The sequence below is a fragment of the Pseudopodoces humilis genome, chromosome 19 (genome assembly GCF_049639895.1).
Source record: "Pseudopodoces humilis isolate 2021_Gansu_Grassland_sample_001 chromosome 19, ASM4963989v1, whole genome shotgun sequence".
Taxonomy (NCBI): domain Eukaryota; kingdom Metazoa; phylum Chordata; class Aves; order Passeriformes; family Paridae; genus Pseudopodoces; species Pseudopodoces humilis.
The window spans coordinates 7,637,769-7,654,013 of NC_142218.1; the positions used below are offsets into that span (position 1 = coordinate 7,637,769).

Here is a 16,245-nt window from a genome sequence, read left to right on the forward strand (position 1 = left end):
GCCGGCATCCCTGGCACTGCTGGGAGGGAAAGGGCTGCGAGGAAAGGGCTTTCTCTCCTTTGTGGCGGGTCTCCAGGGAGGGTGACTGCATACAGGCAGCTGTCTCCTGGAGGCAGCCCCAGCCCCCAGCCCACGGGGCCGGGCTCTGGCTCTGCGGCTCAGCCCCCGAGGCTCAGCCTGGTGCATCTGCGTGCAGAGCTCAGCCTGCCTGGAGCCTGGCCCATGGTCAGCACACTCTGGCACAAAGAGAGGGGGAGCGTGTTTGATCCCGGGAAACACAGCTAACTTCCAAATTCTGCCTTGCAGAGTAGCCAGAGGGATCAGCACAAACCGGGGTGGGGTAAGCCTGGATTCCTGGGACGCAGTTCAGGGGATGCAGAGGTTACTCAGCACAAGGGAGTGGCCGGGCCCTCGGCGAGGCTCTCCCCGTGCTGCATCTATTAGCATCGATAATGAAACACCTCACCTTGAGATGCTCCTGACAGATCCCCTCCACAAATGCTTGCCTGGGGGTGAGGATGCTCCCACCAGCCCAAAGCCTGAAGAAAGCAGCCTTTCATCAACAGCCAGGCAGGGCAGGGCCCCTTCCAAGGATGGAGTCCGCTGGCCAGAGCCCCTGTCAACACCTGGCCACTCCAGACCTCTTTGGGCTTGGTCCCTGGGGACTCTGTCTTGGCTGGGTGATGGAGCAGGGACTACGTTGCCATGATGGTGGGCACAGTGCCAGGGAGAGGGGACTGGGAAATCCAGGAGAGATAGATTCACCTTTCTCCCCTGACCCTGAAACACCCCCACTGAAGCAGCAGTTAAAGATCCACAGCCTGGGAACATGGAGACCGTGGTTTGAAGTCTGATTTATCTTAACAACAGGCCCCAGCAGCCACATGAAAGGAGAAGAGAGAAAAAAGCCTTATAAACATCCCCAAAGCTTCCTGTGCAGCTGCCAGCAGGCAGGGAGGGTTTCTGGCTGCATGCAGAAAAGGGCTGCAAGGAAGAAAAAGGAACATGATGAAACCAAACCTGCTCTTTCCACAAAACACACAGCAAAGCAAAGCAGCTCCCAGCAGCGGACGGATGGCCGCTCCCTCTGACTGCCCGGTTCCCAAGGGAACTGGTCCAAATGGACCTCTAGTTCCAGTCTGAGTCCAGCTTCCAAGCAGAATGTCTGCCCCTGGCACTGGCTCCAGGAGGAGAAATCCATGATGATTTGTGGCTGGCTCAGAGCTTGGCTGGGGAGAGGCCATAGAGTGCAGCACCAGCCACTTCTCACTGCCCTGAGAATGTGTTCCAGATGCCCATGGCTTTGTGATCCCTCAGCTGCAGCTTCCCCCACGCCTGTGCTGATATGGGCCCCACCCTCCCAGGGAGAGCAACTCCCGCCCTTCCATGCAGCCCAACATTCCTGGCAAAATCCTGCCTTCATTGCACTGTCATTGGCAACCCCAGAGTCACTGCTTCCTTCCACGGCTGCCAGGACACAGTCAGCCTGCTCCCATCCCTGTTCCCATGCCACATTTCATTCCATCCCCATCCCCATCCCCATCCCCATCCCCATCCCCATCCCCATCCCCGTCCCCATCCCCATCCCCATCCCCATCCTCATCCCCATCCCCATCCCCATCCCCATCCCCATCCCCATCCCCATCCCTCCTGCCCAGACTCTGGAAGCCCTCCCTCCTTCCTGCTTTTTCAGATCTCCAGCCAGCTGTTCCCACCGACAAATGAGCATTTCACAGCATTGGCATCCAGCCTCAATCCCAGTACATTTTCTGGTTGATGTCAGGAAGGAATCTAACCTGAGTGTGGATCATTCCCAGCCTGGAGTACCTGTGTGTGCCCCAGCACACACTCCCACTGCTCCCCTGAAGCTGGCATACTTCATTCCATGCTGCCACAGAGTGAGATCTCAGTTAACTGAAACAAATGACCTTATGGGATTAGGGCCAGTAATCTTCCGATCTGGGTAATCTCTCTTAAGGGATTATTTGCCCACAGAAGTGTGGTGACCACCAGCCAGCCGCTGCCTCGCTCCCTCCATCCCTGGCCCCTGTGGTCCTCTACTCTGGCAGCCCAGAGGGGCCACAGCACTGGGGTCACCACCTTTGGGGAGCTCTTTGTCAAATGAGTTTCATGAAGTGCATGTGCCAGGGCCCCCAAGTGCTGGGGCTGCTCCTCTCCCCAGCCCCTGTTTGCTGCTTCAGGCAGCTTATTTGGGCTCCCTCCCTTCAAAGCCCTGATCTAAAGCAGATAGAGTTCCCCCCACCATCACCATGTAAGCAGCACAGCCAGGGTGGCAGAGATGGACAGCTGGGGACAGAGCTGCATTCAGAAACTTGAGATGCTGTTTCAGGGCTCTGTCCAGAGTAGGGACATGGGACGTGAGAACTCGTGTCCCCTGTTACCCACCAGTCCTGGGTGGGCTCCTGGGGCCCCTTTCCCATTGCAGAGTGCACACGGTGAGGATCTGCCAGTCCTCATCATCAGTGCTGGGTCTCCCTGCATCTCCCACACCCCATTTTTCCAGCTCCTCTTGCTCATGACTGGGCGGGGCAGAAAGAAAGGGGTAAAAAGCATTTTGAGGGATAACATATTTCCCTTTTTGCAGGCAAGGTCATTCAGGGCAGCAGATGGACATGGTGCCCTGCCACAGCATTCCCTGGACCAGCCCCTGCCTGACACAGACTGGGGGGCACCAGGGCTGCCTGAGGGTGAGTCAAGATGCCCGGACCACAATTGGCTCCAGCCCCTGGGGATGGCAGGCCCTGGACGCTGAGCTACAGATGAGCCACCAGCTGCACGAAAGGAAACCCGAGCTCATTGCCCCGTGCTTTGAGTGCCCTTTACTGCGTTCTGGGATGACAGAGAGGCCACCTGATGCTCCAAGGGCCCAGCTGCCAACAGCGGTACCGTGCTGGGAAGCAGCGAGGAAGAGGAGACAGACGGTGGTGCTGGGGGCGAGGGGGCTGTGAAAAGTTATAAATAATTCACACACAAGGGGACCAGGCAAGGCAGGGCTCTCGGCCCCCCGTCCCTCCGGGTGGGTTTGGGACCGACTGCGGGGCCAGGACCCGCACTCTGGGGCTCAGCGCCACATGGCCTCAATGACCCCTCCATCCTTTTGCCGGGCGGCGAGTTCCGTGGGCACAGAGGCAGCCCGGAGCCAACCCCGGCACCGTTAGTCCACATCACGGACGAGATCCCTGGCTGGCGCCGGGCCGGCGGGCACCTCCCTCCCGGCCCACGGCCACTCGCGGCCCCTGTCGCGACCCACGCGTGTTCGCAGCCCCGCTCGGTCCCAAACCGGGCAGCGCTCCCGGCGGTGGCCGCGAGAGGGCGCGCTGGCCCCGGGCCCTCCCGCCGCGGGACCCGCCCGCGCGGCTGCGGCTGCGGCCCGGGGCCGGACGGCGGCGGACCCGGACCGGCCCCGGTGGAGGCCGCGGTCCCGACGCCGCTCGGCCCCGCCATGGCCCGGGACCCGGCCTTCGTGCTGCGCTACCTGGCCGAAGTGGAGGAGCTGGCTGAGGACGTGCTGGCGGCACGGCAGCAGGTACGACCCAGCTCCGCCGGGCCTCCCCCGCCCCGCTCTTCCCGCCGCCGGTAGCCCCGAGCCCCGGCCGCTCCTGCCTCTCTCGCTCCCGTTGTAGATCGTGGACCTTGACGTGAAGCGGAACCGCAACCGCGAGGCCCTGCGGGCGCTGCATAAGGACCCGGAGCCCGACGGTGAGGCCGGGCTGGCTGTGCCCACCGGGAGCTCGTGGCCGCGGGTCGGGGAGCGGCTCCGCTGACAGCCCCTTCCCTTCCCTTCCCTTCCCTTCCCTTCCCTTCCCTTCCCTTCCCTTCCCTTCCCTTCCCTTCCCTTCCCTTCCCTTCCCTTCCCTTCCCTTCCCTTCCTTCCCTTCCCTTCCCTTCCCTTCCCTTCCCTTCCCTTCCCTTCCCTTCCTTCCCTTCCCTTCCCTTCCCTTCCCTTCCCTTCCCTTCCCTTCCCTTCCCTTCCCTTCCCTTCCCTTCCCTTCCCTTCCCTTCCCTTCCCTTCCCTTCCCTTCCCTTCCCTTCCCTTCCCTTCCCTTCCCTTCCCTTCCCTTCCCTTCCCTTCCCTTCCCTTCCCTTCCCTTCCCTTCCCTTCCCTTCCCTTCCCTTCCCTTCCCTTCCCTTCCCTTCCCTTCTTCCCAGCAGGTAAGGCCATGGTTTGTTTCGGGAACATGTTCATCGAGCTGCCGAAGGCAAAGACCCGGGAGATCCTGCGGCAGGGTGAGGTCACCCCGAGGGCTCCGTGTAGTTATAAGCGTTTTAATAAGCACCATCATTAATAAGGTGTTGGCTCAATTAACGGAGTTCTGTCCAGGGATGGGCTTTGATGTGCCCAAAACCTCTCGAGAGGCTGATTCTGGCCCATGCTGTGCCCTGGGAAGCACATGCAGAAGCTGCTCAGCCCCGGGGGTGGTGGAGGTGGGGTGGGACCTCCTTGTGCCTGTGCTGTGTCCCATGGGAAACTGAGCCTTCATCCCAGAGCCCACTGCAGTCCTCCTCACTCCCGCCTCTTTTCCCAGACCAGGAAGAGCTGGATGAGGAGATAAACAACCTCCGGAAAGAGCTCCGGGTGAAGGTCAACCAGCTCTATGAAGCTCAAGGTAAACGCTCCCACTCTGGAAGCTGCTCAGTGCCTGGGAGCAGACTCATGTATCAGGAGGGTCCAGAAACTCCTTAGTTCCATGTGTTCCTGCAGCCTCTTTTCCACTGGTTTTACAGTTCCCTCCGTGTCCCAGCAGCATTGTCCATCTCTGTGTGGAGCTGTCACCCAGCAGCACCCTAAACCCTCTCTGACACTGTGCTAGGGTGACCCCACTTCAGCTTCCAGGACTGTCCCTGCCCTCCCCACAGCCCCTCTCGAGTTTACCGTGACCTGCTTCACTTATTTTGTGATAAAACCCTGATTTTTTTCACTGTGTTTTCTCAGGCAAACCTGAGCTGAAGGGGTTTAACCTGAATCCTATGTCTGCCGAGGAAATGAAACTCATCAACCGCATCCTGGAGGGCTGAGGTGTCCATGCCATTGTCACAGCATGTTTGGCTGTCACTGTGGGTTCATGTTTCTATAGCCACAGTCCTTGGAATTTGCAGGACACTGCTGTGTCCAGAGCCCACCCAGGTGAGGGCCCTGGGAATCATTTGGCTGCTCAGCTACAACACTGCAGTTTGTTTGGATCACAAACCCCTTTTCCTTGCTGGAACTCGGGTGGCAGAGCCGTGCTGGATGCAGCACTGGGCAAAGGCCCACGGCTGGGGTGGAGGTGGGATCATTAAAATCAGAGCAGTGGGACATTTCCTGACTCCATGTGTATGTTCCTTGTTGGGGACTTATGTGAACGCTTCTGGCTTCAGAGCTGCTCCTTTGTCACGTTGGGAACAGGAGTAGGAGGGATTGGGAATCCTCCACATGCCTGAAGCACAGAAGAGGAGTTGTGCACGCCCATGGCATTCAAACAAAGCCAAGCTGTACATCTGAGGCATGTCAGGAATCTCTAAGGATGTGTAGGGAGGAGCAGGAGGAGGCAGCATCCTTTCAGTCTTGCTTGGAAAACATGTTCCACTGTTGGAAGGCAAAAGACAGCAGAAATTAGGCTTTCAGGACTGGATGAAGGGATAAAACTTGGGTATATTTAAAAAAAGCAGCCTGAGGAGGCCTGAGCAGGAACACTCACTGAGTTTGTCTTGTAAAAGGACAATTGATGAAACCAGTAGTAGTTTCTGCAAAGGTTTTAAAATTTGCTGTTTTCTGCACTCCCTCCTCTGAATGTGCTCCCCTAAGGGCTTAACTTGGTCAAGAGCATAAGATTTTTTAAAAATAGTGATAATTAGTACATGACTACAGTGAGTTTGATTTTTTTCTGCTTACAGGGAAGTGTCTGGGTCCAGCCAAGCCCTTACTTTTTTGAACTTCTGTGGAGATATTTCTGGATAGAGTTTCAGAACTGTAAACATGGCTGTTGTCCTTTCTCCAGCCCTGAGGTTGCTCACCTGTTCTGCCAAATCTTGCATGAGCAACAGAGCTGGGCCTGGTCCCTTGCTCTCTTTCCTTTTTCCCAGCCATGACAATGTTAAAGACAGCACCACCATTTCCCTGGCTCCCTGCCCACCTTGCAACTTAGCAAGGCCTTCTCCTGTCCTGGCCAGTTCTAAGCATGCTTCAAATTACACAGAGTTCCAAAAAATACCCTGTATCTGACCCCCTAAAAACAAGGTGTGATTTCTTTAAACCAAAAAACCCAACTACCCTTGGTCTAACTTTTAAAATTCTGCTGCTGATACTACAAACCCTAAATGTGTCTCTGTCCACTTCAGGCTTAACATTTCAGATACACAGACTAAAAATAACAAACTTACTACCTGAACTGTCTTGCCTGCAGCTTTTTCAGAAGCTTGCCTGTCTCCTGGGAGCAAGAGGCAGCTCACAGTGCCATATCCCAGTGTTGGAGCTGCTCTTACATAACCCATGTGGTGCAGCCAGTCCGTGTCTCTGAAATGTGATGGCAGGGTTATTTTTACAGTCTCATGGCAACAGGTTTTTTGCTCTGACATGTTTCCATAGTAGTAGCAGGAGGAGGATCAGGTGCCTGCCTGCCCTAAAAGCTTTGTTTTGCTGTGCAGAATGTGTTTAGCCCCTTTGTTTTCTTACATGGAACAGAACTAAGCTCTGCAGTGCAGAGGGCCAGCTGAGCAGCCAGGCATCCCTGTGTCAGCTAAAATACCTTATTCCAGCCCACTGCAGCTTCCAAGCTGGGAAACTCTCAGAAGCAAGGGAGCCAGTGCCTTGTGCTGAGCCAGTGGTGTCCAGAGAGAAATGGGAGCTGCTGCTGCTGCCCAACACAAGGGGAGAGCAAACTTCATCCATGAGGGTGTCTCCCAGCCCAAGCTTGGGATCAGCACCACACTTTCTGCTGTGCTTCCTGAGAAGCTGCTTCACTTGTTTCTTCCTAGGACACATCAGCCACAATGAAAACATTACCAGGCCAGTTACACAGCACCTTCCTCCTGCCTGTAGAGGTGAGGTGATATTTCACTTTCAGATGAAGCTCTACTCATGTGTTGTTAGTTAGAATCCACAGCCAGAGATGATGGTAGACAAACTGAGGTGTGCATGGCAAATGTGTGTCAGCTTCTCCACGTATGGAGAATCCAAATACTGCTTCCCATCAGTAAAATACACAACTTCAGGAAGGTGTCCAATAAACAGTCACCACAGAGTCAGTTTTTGAAAACTTCTGGTCCTTTTGGTCTCCTAATTCATTAAGAGCTCACATACCCATTCTTGTTCCCTAATGAAGATATGCGTTCCCCTCCTGTGCCAACAGCTTCATGACCAAGTAGGACACCTCCCAGCACTGGATGAATTCTGCAGCTAAATGGGTGTTTGCCATGACATTCTCATGATCACCCAGATCACCCCCTCTGCTGACAGGCCTGTCATTCCAGACCAGGTCAAAGCCTCCAACATGCTGCTCCTTCCCTGTCAGCCTATGGCATCAAACTCGTGAGCTTAAGTACCTGAGCAATGACAGTTCCCCAGCTGCATGCAGGAATCAATTCCCAGACAACCAGGGACACAGCTGAAAGCAAGGGACATCTCTTTGCTATTAATATCTGGGGTTAACACAGTTGTGTAGTCAATGACAAAATGCTGCAAGACCAGCTGCTGGGAACAGAGCGCTCCAGCAGCAGCACAAGTGGGAGGCACAGTGCACAAGGACCTCTGACAGAGAGCTCTTGTGCAAGTCCTGGCTCCAACAGGGGCTTCTATCCCTTGGCAGACCCATGCTGCCTTGTTTTCCCTCTCTAAAGGGGCAACATGCTTCCTTACTTTGCACTGCTTCTGGATATTCATCATTTAATCACTATAAAGTTTAGAGGATTATGATCAGTTGCCAGGAAAATCATGAAACCAGACCATCCATCCCAAACACTGTAATAAAACCCCTCAGAAAGTGATAAACATCTTCACCCCCCTGCTCTCCCTGTTCACAATGCTGAGTCTTTCAGAAGATGAACTTGAGTTCAGAATCTCCCTGGCAGCTGGCAGTACAGGAAGGTGAAGTATTTACCTCCAGACCCAGCTGAGGAGATATAACAGTAAATTTGGGAGAAACAGGCAGTTTTGCCAATGGCTCATTAAGAAAAATGCCTGCCCACAAAATCATTACCCTGGTAGCAGGCAGGAGTGTGAAGCAATAGGAAATCCAACCCTAAATCTCTTTCCCATGTGCTGAGCCAAAGAACATTCTGAGCTTATTGCAAAGTTTCTATTCCTGTTCTTGATGATACTAAAGAAAAAAAAAATCCCTTTGGCTTCCAGAAAGAAAAATGAAAAATAAAGTCATGCTGAAGCAGTAAGTGCTGAGGAAGATTCACAGAATGAGCATTAACCCTTTTTAATTGCAAATGTGGGTGTCTGCAGAGAACAGGTTCCCAGCAGAGTGTTCAGATATCTGAGAGCCCAGCAGCATTGTGATGACATCGAGGAGTTGCATTCCAATTCATTTCTTTCCTGACTAACTGAAGTTACTCCAGCCCTTTATCTGCAGGCTGCCTTAGCAGTAATTTTGTTTGAGGCTGTGAACAGAGTAGACTGTGCACATTAGAGCTATCCCAGACCAGAACTGAGCTGAATTTCTTTGTTCATTTGAAATAAAACTGTCCCCAGTGGCACCATGTGAAATATTGGGCTGAAGCTGACAGGACACAGTGCTGTAACAAGTAATACCAGTGACCATGTCTTGTTAGAAGGAAGAGTTAAATTAGAGGTATTTCATAGGAGAGCACCATAAACATAAGTCACATCTAAAGGAAATTGCCTTACCTATGGTTCTGCTTGCTCTTTACATGACTAAGCCTGAAGGAATAATAATTGTATTTTTGCTTGTCATTTTTGTAGTGCTATTTGCTGTTTCTGTTTCTCTCAACTCTTGTAATGACAAATCAGTTGTGTTCTCAGGTTCTTGCTGTTGCAATACTTGGGTTGCAAATGTAGCAGATAAATTTCTGAGAATTTCAGCTGAATTTAATGGTAAATATTTTTCACTTAACCAGAGAGAAAACCTGTGTTAAAAAAGAAACAGAACCAACGGAGTCAAATTCTGTTTTAAAGGGGCTTTTTGTTGTTAAGTACCCTCAGTTCCCGGCCTACATCTCAGTCAGTGCACCATGGACCTGCTGATGTTCATTGCTGGCAGCCAAACCACTCTGGGGGGGAGGTTTGTCAGTGCTGATGGGACACTGCTGTGGGACACAAGCAGGAGAGATGACCCTCCATCTCTGGCAAGTGCTCTGATACTTGTGATTTGCTGGTACTTGGAGGGGAACATCTTCCAGAAATAGCCAAGTTGGCAGGGTTTCACAACACAGGGCTAGAGATCTGACAGTTATATGGTGCTGTACCCAGATGAAGTCTGATTGATTAAAAGCAGCTATATCTGTCCAGGTGGCAGCTTCCTTCATGTAACCAGTTCTCACAGCTGTACAACTCACTCACAGCACCACGCCAGCTCACTCAGCATGCAAACCCCTGCAAAGTGTGGAAGCATCACGAGACCCCCGTGTCCCAGAGCCAGCAGCCAACCTGACACTGTAATCCCTTGTCTGCTTAATAACACATTTAGGGTTTCAGATCCTGATGGGTTAGGATGTCACAGTCCAGGAGCTCAAAGTAGCATTTGTCACTGCTAATCCCCTTCTGAATGAACCTCTTTCTGGATGAAAGTGCTCGTCCATATCCACAACGAGAACCTCCACTGGCCCTGCCCCACACTTGGGAGTCAAGCACGGTCCAAGTTTCTCGATCACCAACCTGCAGCCCTGAGACATCCAAACAATTACACAAAGTCATTCCCAACAGATGACCACACATTTAGTCCATGTGATTTGTTTTCAGTCATCTCCACAGCCTAGCAAGAATTCTGAGTAAAAGGCCAGAGACCAGAAGGGCCACCAACCACACTCAGCACTTAAGCTCTCCAGGCTTAACTGCTATACACCTACAGGAGAAAACAGTCCCCAGGTCTCCATCAGAAGTTGCCCACCAGCAATTGACCTCCTCTCTGCTGTCAGGGTACTGCAAAAACGCTCCTTTCCCTTCTGACAAGAAAGATTTATAGAAGGGAGCAGCCCATAAAATGAGATGTTCAACACCACGCTCCATTATGCTCAAGCACCGTTCTCAAATTCATGAGGAATCTGACAACCTATTTTTTTTTCCTCCCTTCCTTCCTTCCTCCCTCTCTCTCTCTCTCAGCTGCCACCTCTTGAGAGAAGCAGCTTAACAGTGACAGCTGTGTGCAGCAATGCCAGCCTTGCTGTCCCTCTAAGATCTCAGAAGCGAAGGGCTAAGCTACATCTACCTCTCAGGAGTGCTCTAACCAGAACATTATTGAGTTTCAAGTAAAAAAGATCCACCCTATAGATGCACAAAGCAGAAAGCTGACCCATCCTCATACCTAAAGCTGCCACCAAGGAAATCACCTGGCTGTGTGTCAAGAGAAGAGGCAGCACAGTTAAGTGGCTGCAGCACACATGGCAGCTGGCAGGGTGAGGTCAGATCACCTGCATCTGCCAGAGATCCCACAGAAGCAGCCAGGAATAGCCTGCAGGCAGCATGTCCCCCTCCCTGGCCAGGATCAGTCAGCTGCAGGCTTTGTGCTGCCACATTTGTGAGAGAAACATCTGGGCTGAAATAGAGATAAAAGTCCAAGACAAACAGAGACTGAACAAGCAAATATGCAATTCTCACTCTGACAGTCCTCTGTGCCCCAGTGACAATTAATTATTTTCCCTCTCTGTCCCTATTTTCCCAATTTTCAGCCACTTGAGCTGAAATCCAACATCGTATGATGCTATCTGACCAAAAATAGTAAAAATCAGAAGTAATCAACAAGTAATGAAAAAGGAAAGAACAACTTCCCTGAGCTAGTGGTGTATCTTAAGGTGAGACACTGGCACAAGTTGCCCAGAAAAGCTGTGAATGCCCCATTGAGATAAACCAAAGTTTGCTTAGATAAATTGGTTTCGCCCTGCAAAGGCCGATAAGAAGCAGATCCTGCAGACATGGCCTAATGTTTTTTTGTCATGCCAATTTTGTCACTCCCGATAAAGCACAGCTGCATGTGACAGTGTAAAACCCCCCTAAGGGAGGTATCAAGGCATTTCCCTTAAGACTGAACCCATAAAACCCATTGAAGTCTTTGTTGTGTGAGGGGTCCTAATGGATGCAGACTGTAACCATCATGCCAACCACAGACACTGAAACTGCAATGATCAGATCTCATCACTGGATCCATGGGTGGTGATATTATTCCTCTCCCCTATCTTTCATTGTTCTTTCTTTCTTTGTCTTGTGTTTTCACTTTGTTTTATTTTTATATTTTTAATAGAAAATAATCAAAACAGCTGTATGCTTCCTTTTCTTTTAAATATGAAGCCTGCTTCATATACGTACATTGGTCATTCAGTGTCGTTTCACTCTCATTCACCCCAAGGGATCTATTAACAAGAACCTCAGTTACCACTCAAAGGTAGGTGGTAACACCCATGTGTGGAAGTGCTCAAAGCTGGGCTGGATGGGGTTTGGAGCAACCTGCTGTAGTGGAAGATGTCCCTGCCCATGGCAGGAGGTTTGGTACAAGATCTTCACGTCACAATGTCTCCAAACCTTGGTGCACCCTCCCCCCCAAGGCAGCCTGCTGCACCCGCACTCTGGAAAGGCTTCTGATCATTTAGAGTGAATGTGAACTCTGCTGAACTTTCACAGAGAGATCTGATGGATTTTTCTGTCTCCTAAACCACCAAATTGAGGTGGCATACCTTTTGGGAAGATGTGCTAATCAAATGAAAGCTATCAAACTCAATGCAGCAGCAAGTGTGACACATTGAAAATCAAATAATTCTCTCCCGTGAATCACCCTGTCCTTACATCCTGTGAACCCAAGGAAGAAGAAAGGCTGCCAAAATTCAACCACTAACAGTAAAACCAGGAGTGACATTTCAGCTTTGTTCCGAGCTGATTTGTCACACTGACATTTCCAGTGATCTGGTGACACCAGTTTTCCAATGAAAAAGGACTGGAGAGAGACAGGGTGACAGCAGCAGCGATGGGCCAGCCGAGTCCTGTAGGTGTTTGCAGGAGTTGGAAGTGACAAGGTTCATCTGATGCATCTAATTCCAAGCAGTAGAACTGCACAGTCCTTTTCCTACCCTGCTGGAATCTTAGAAAATCTTGAGTTGAAAGGGACCTACAAGGATATAAGTTCAACTCCTGGCCCTGTGAAGGACCACCCAAAGAATGTATAGTATAAATATATTATAAAACATGTGTATATTTTATATATATGTGATAATATAACCTAGTTGCTGCCTAGTGTTAGATATACCTGAGATTGGAAGTTTATATATAAATATGCACACAAAGTGTAAAAAATCAGTTCTCAAAGCAAGTATCCAAGCATTTGGGAAAGTCCATTGTAAAAACCTCTATTGTTACCCTGGAGAATGGTGAAGGATATGGCAGGAGGGCAGCACGGGAGAACAGACCAAGCACTGGCAGAAGGAGAGGATGAAAAAAGAGCAAAAGAACAAAATGCCTGTTGGATATTCCCAAAGAAAAGACTGTCATTCTCACCTTCTTCAATCAATTATACATTTCAGTTTTCAGGAACATTCTCCCACCTTGTGACTTGCCAACTACAGATGGAAGAGCAGACTTAGTGGCTTTAACGTTAGCATTTCCTGCACTTTTCCAGAATTTCAGTGCAGGAGACCTGCATAACCTGATTCATCAGCTGCTCGTGTGCAAGCATGTTTATTTAAGGTTATGGGGGCAGAGAGATTCAACAAAAACCCCCTCATATTTGTGTTTGGAGAATTCCTGGAGGAAAGGCAGAGCAGGCAGCCTATGGGGAACTCCCATAGCACCAAATAAACAAACTCTGTCACACGCTTCCAGAAATATATGTAACGCAACATATGTTGTTGGGAATTTTAAGTCCCTTTTAAATTTGTGTATGTTACAGAAGAACTTAATTAAACAGGAAAGACAAAAAAGATATTGGGGAGCTATGGCAAATGTGCAGAAAAATCCTGAAGACTGCCTAGGCTGCACATTGCATAAAAGAGGGTGAGGAGTGGCCCAGATAAGGCACCCAAGGAGCACAGCTCCCACACTGCTCCCCAGGTCCAGCTTCCTCCAGCCCCAGGATGTGGCACTGGGCACATCCTGACCTACTCCTGCCTCTGAGTGTGCGAGTGGGCAACCTGGGACGTCACAACATGGGGCTGCTCCAAAACACAGACCAACAGAAGGAGTAACATGGAGTTTATTTTCACTTGCTTTCAAGTTTTGAGGTCAGCCACAATCTATTTATGTTGTTGGTACAATTTCAATAATCACAGGCTTTTTGTATATCCTTATTTACTGTGTTCTGGTTATTTACCATGTTAATTGAGGTTGTGGGGCATAAAATCAGCTTAATATAAGGGTTTTGTTGCCAATTAACACTTCCCATTTGTAGAGTTAGATAATCACTAGCTGCTATCCTCCTGGTTGTAATTCACGAGTTAGTTTGCATAATTACCTCCCAGTCACTTCTCACAAGGGTAAGACAAATCCTCCTGTCCCAGCCTCCTCAACAGACCTGCTGCACAAAACAGAGGGACTGCTCACTCGCAGGGGTGTGTTTTTAATTATGCATCACAGCACAACACTTAGGATGTTAAATGGCTTGAATCCTCTGGCAGAGGCAAGGCATTTCTCGGTGTCATATGGTATTGTCAAAATTTCTAAAGGAAACACAATTTTTTCTTAATCCCCAGATCACTGGCTGAAGTTGAAGTGGCGGTGTTCAGCACAGCTCCAGGTTTGGGGGGGAAAAACATGACTCAGGGCATAAGGCTGCCCTTCTCTCCATACAGGGCAGAGAGAAGTTCATGCCAATCAAATCCACCTCAGCTTGTACTCCAGACTGGTAATGGATATCCCCTCCTGAAAGTGTTCAAGGCCAGACTGGACTGGACTTTGAGCAACCTGGTCTAGTGGAAGTTGTCTCTGCCCATGGCAGGGGGATAGAATGAGATGAACATTAAGATCCCCTCCAACCCAAACCATTCTGGGCTTCTGTGGTCATGGAGTTTCCCATAATCATTTCACATTCTTAGGATAGAATTCCACCCAGTAAGTTTACACCAGACCTGACATCTAACACAATGGGATTTCTCTAAATCCAAACAGATGTTTTCACAGCTCCATCTCTGGGGGCTGCCCTAATGCTCATTAACCAGAAGCCAAATAACCCACCTGTCCTGCACACACCTCCACCCTCTTGTGCACCTGCAGCTGAACTGAAAGATTTCAGAGCACCAACTCAGCCAGAACCAAACAGCCAGAACCCCTGGGAGCACAGTCTGTTCCTCCATACAGAACTCTGCACTTTATACCTTCACCACTGAGTTAACTTTTGCTCTACAAATAAACTGAGCTGACTTTTGGCTGCTGAAATAAACTCTTACACAAGAAGCAGTGTTTTGGTGGTACACGTTGATCAGGAACCTGGCCAGGAGCACGGCTTCTCCATGTTACCTTGCTCTGCCCAATTCTTCCTGTGGGTTTCCTGCATATTTTCCTTTCCCTCTGAAGAACGAAGGCATCCGTTCATCTCTCACTTTCCACACACTTACCAGTTTCATAACCCAAGTGATGCCAAGGTTCTTGTAAAATTCTTCCACAAACAAATAGCACTCTGAAGGCATTTTGAGGGTCTTCAGAATAAAGGCACATTTTCTTGCCTCAGGCTTTCCCGCTTCCCTTTCTAACTGTTTCCGAAACCTCTTCAGATCCTTTGCTAAGCTGCTGTTCTGACTCAGCTGGGTAGAAAGAGAATTATGAGATTCAGCACAACAAATGCTCCCACAGTGTGACTTGCTTTAATTGCCCTTGAGAAGCTTCTGGGGATCAACTGCACCACATATTCTGAGAGGAAAAATAAATAAATATGGATACCACTGAGAACTGCTTTTTCTTTGTGGACAAAGAGGATCAATTTCAATTTTCTGTCTCTCTGCATGAACACTGGGAACTAGAACAGAGCAAGTCTTACAATCCATGTTCCACCATTCCTGCTGTAGCTTTCCTGTGCAGCCAGCACCCCTCTCTCCAGGGCAGGCAGATGCTCACAACGACCCTGCAGCAGCTCAGCCACAGCACTCCTGAACTCCGCTGATCAACCCGGTGTCACAAACCACCCTCAACCTCCCTCCATAGAGTCACAGACTGGTTTGGGTTGGCAGGGACCTTAAAAGCTCATCCCATTCCACCCCCTTCCATGGGCCGGGACACCTTCCACTAGACCAGGCTGCCCAAATGCCACACTTGCTCCCAGTGGGATCACATCCTGCTCAGGTGCTGTGCTGCAGAAGACATTGCCCAGGAGAGGACAGGGCTGTAGGTGTTTATACAGTGGAATGGGCTGCCCAGGGAGGTGGTGGAATCACCATCCCTGGAGGTGTTTAAGGAAAGACTGGAGTGGCACCCAGTGCCCTGGTCTGGTTGACAAGGTGGTGCTCAGTCATAGGTTGGACTCCATAATCTCAGAAGTTTTTTCCAACCTAATTAATTCTACTAAATCTGTAGCGTCTAAACATGCCCATAGATACCATCCATACTCCCCATACACGGTGGAAGGCTTGGGGAGGGGGACGCTATCCTTGCCGTCACCTGCACAAGGATCGCATGGAGCTTAACAAGCTGCCCCGGGGATGTGCAGGATCTGGGATACAGAGCCGGGAACCCGCCGGGAGCCCACCGGGACCGCTCCGGGCCCCGCTCTGAGCCGGGCCGCGACCCCCGACCCCCGCCCGCCTGTGAGGGCGCCGGAGCCCGCGCCCGTCCCCATGGCAACCGCGCGGCTGCGCGCTAGGGGGCGCTCTCGGCACCCGCACCCCCACACTGCCCCCCCCAGCCCGGGCCTGATCCCCCCGCCCTGTCCCGGCCCCTCCGGGACCCCCGGCCTGATCCCCCCCCCCCGTCCCGGCCCCTCCGGGACCCCCGGCCTGATCCCCCCGCCCTGTCCCGGCCCCTCCGGGACCCCCGGCCTGATCCCCCCGCCCTGTCCCGGCCCCTCCGGGACCCCCGGCCTGACCCTCCCTGCGGGCTGGCGGCCACAGGCAGTGGTGGGGAGCCCCTCAGCCCTGTTCGTCGCTGGCACTGCCCAT

At 51.2% G+C, this 16,245-nt stretch overlaps 1 protein-coding gene across 1 annotated transcript; it reads left to right on the plus strand.

The window, feature by feature from the left end:
• The first annotated feature begins 3,373 nt into the window (after positions 1 to 3,373).
• Positions 3,374 to 5,855, plus strand: PDRG1 (p53 and DNA damage regulated 1). The gene is made up of 5 exons (XM_005524734.2): positions 3,374 to 3,547; positions 3,645 to 3,720; positions 4,174 to 4,248; positions 4,548 to 4,628; positions 4,955 to 5,855. The coding sequence occupies exons 1-5, from the start codon at positions 3,464 to 3,466 to the stop codon at positions 5,035 to 5,037; spliced, it is 399 nt and encodes a 132-aa protein (XP_005524791.1). The 5' UTR covers positions 3,374 to 3,463; the 3' UTR covers positions 5,038 to 5,855.
• Positions 5,856 to 16,245: the final 10,390 nt, after the last annotated feature.

What these genes read in the sequence shown, in the direction of transcription:
- PDRG1 (XM_005524734.2), top strand. Translation starts at nt 3,464, where the DNA reads ATGGCCCGGGACCCGGCCTTCGTGCTGCGCTACCTGGCCGAAGTGGAG. An exon ending in TAAGGACCCGGAGCCCGACG is followed by an intron (nt 3,721 to 4,173) that starts GTGAGGCCGGGC and finishes TCTTCCCAGCAG; the next exon opens with GTAAGGCCATGGTTTGTTTC. An exon ending in CCAGCTCTATGAAGCTCAAG is followed by an intron (nt 4,629 to 4,954) that starts GTAAACGCTCCC and finishes GTGTTTTCTCAG; the next exon opens with GCAAACCTGAGCTGAAGGGG.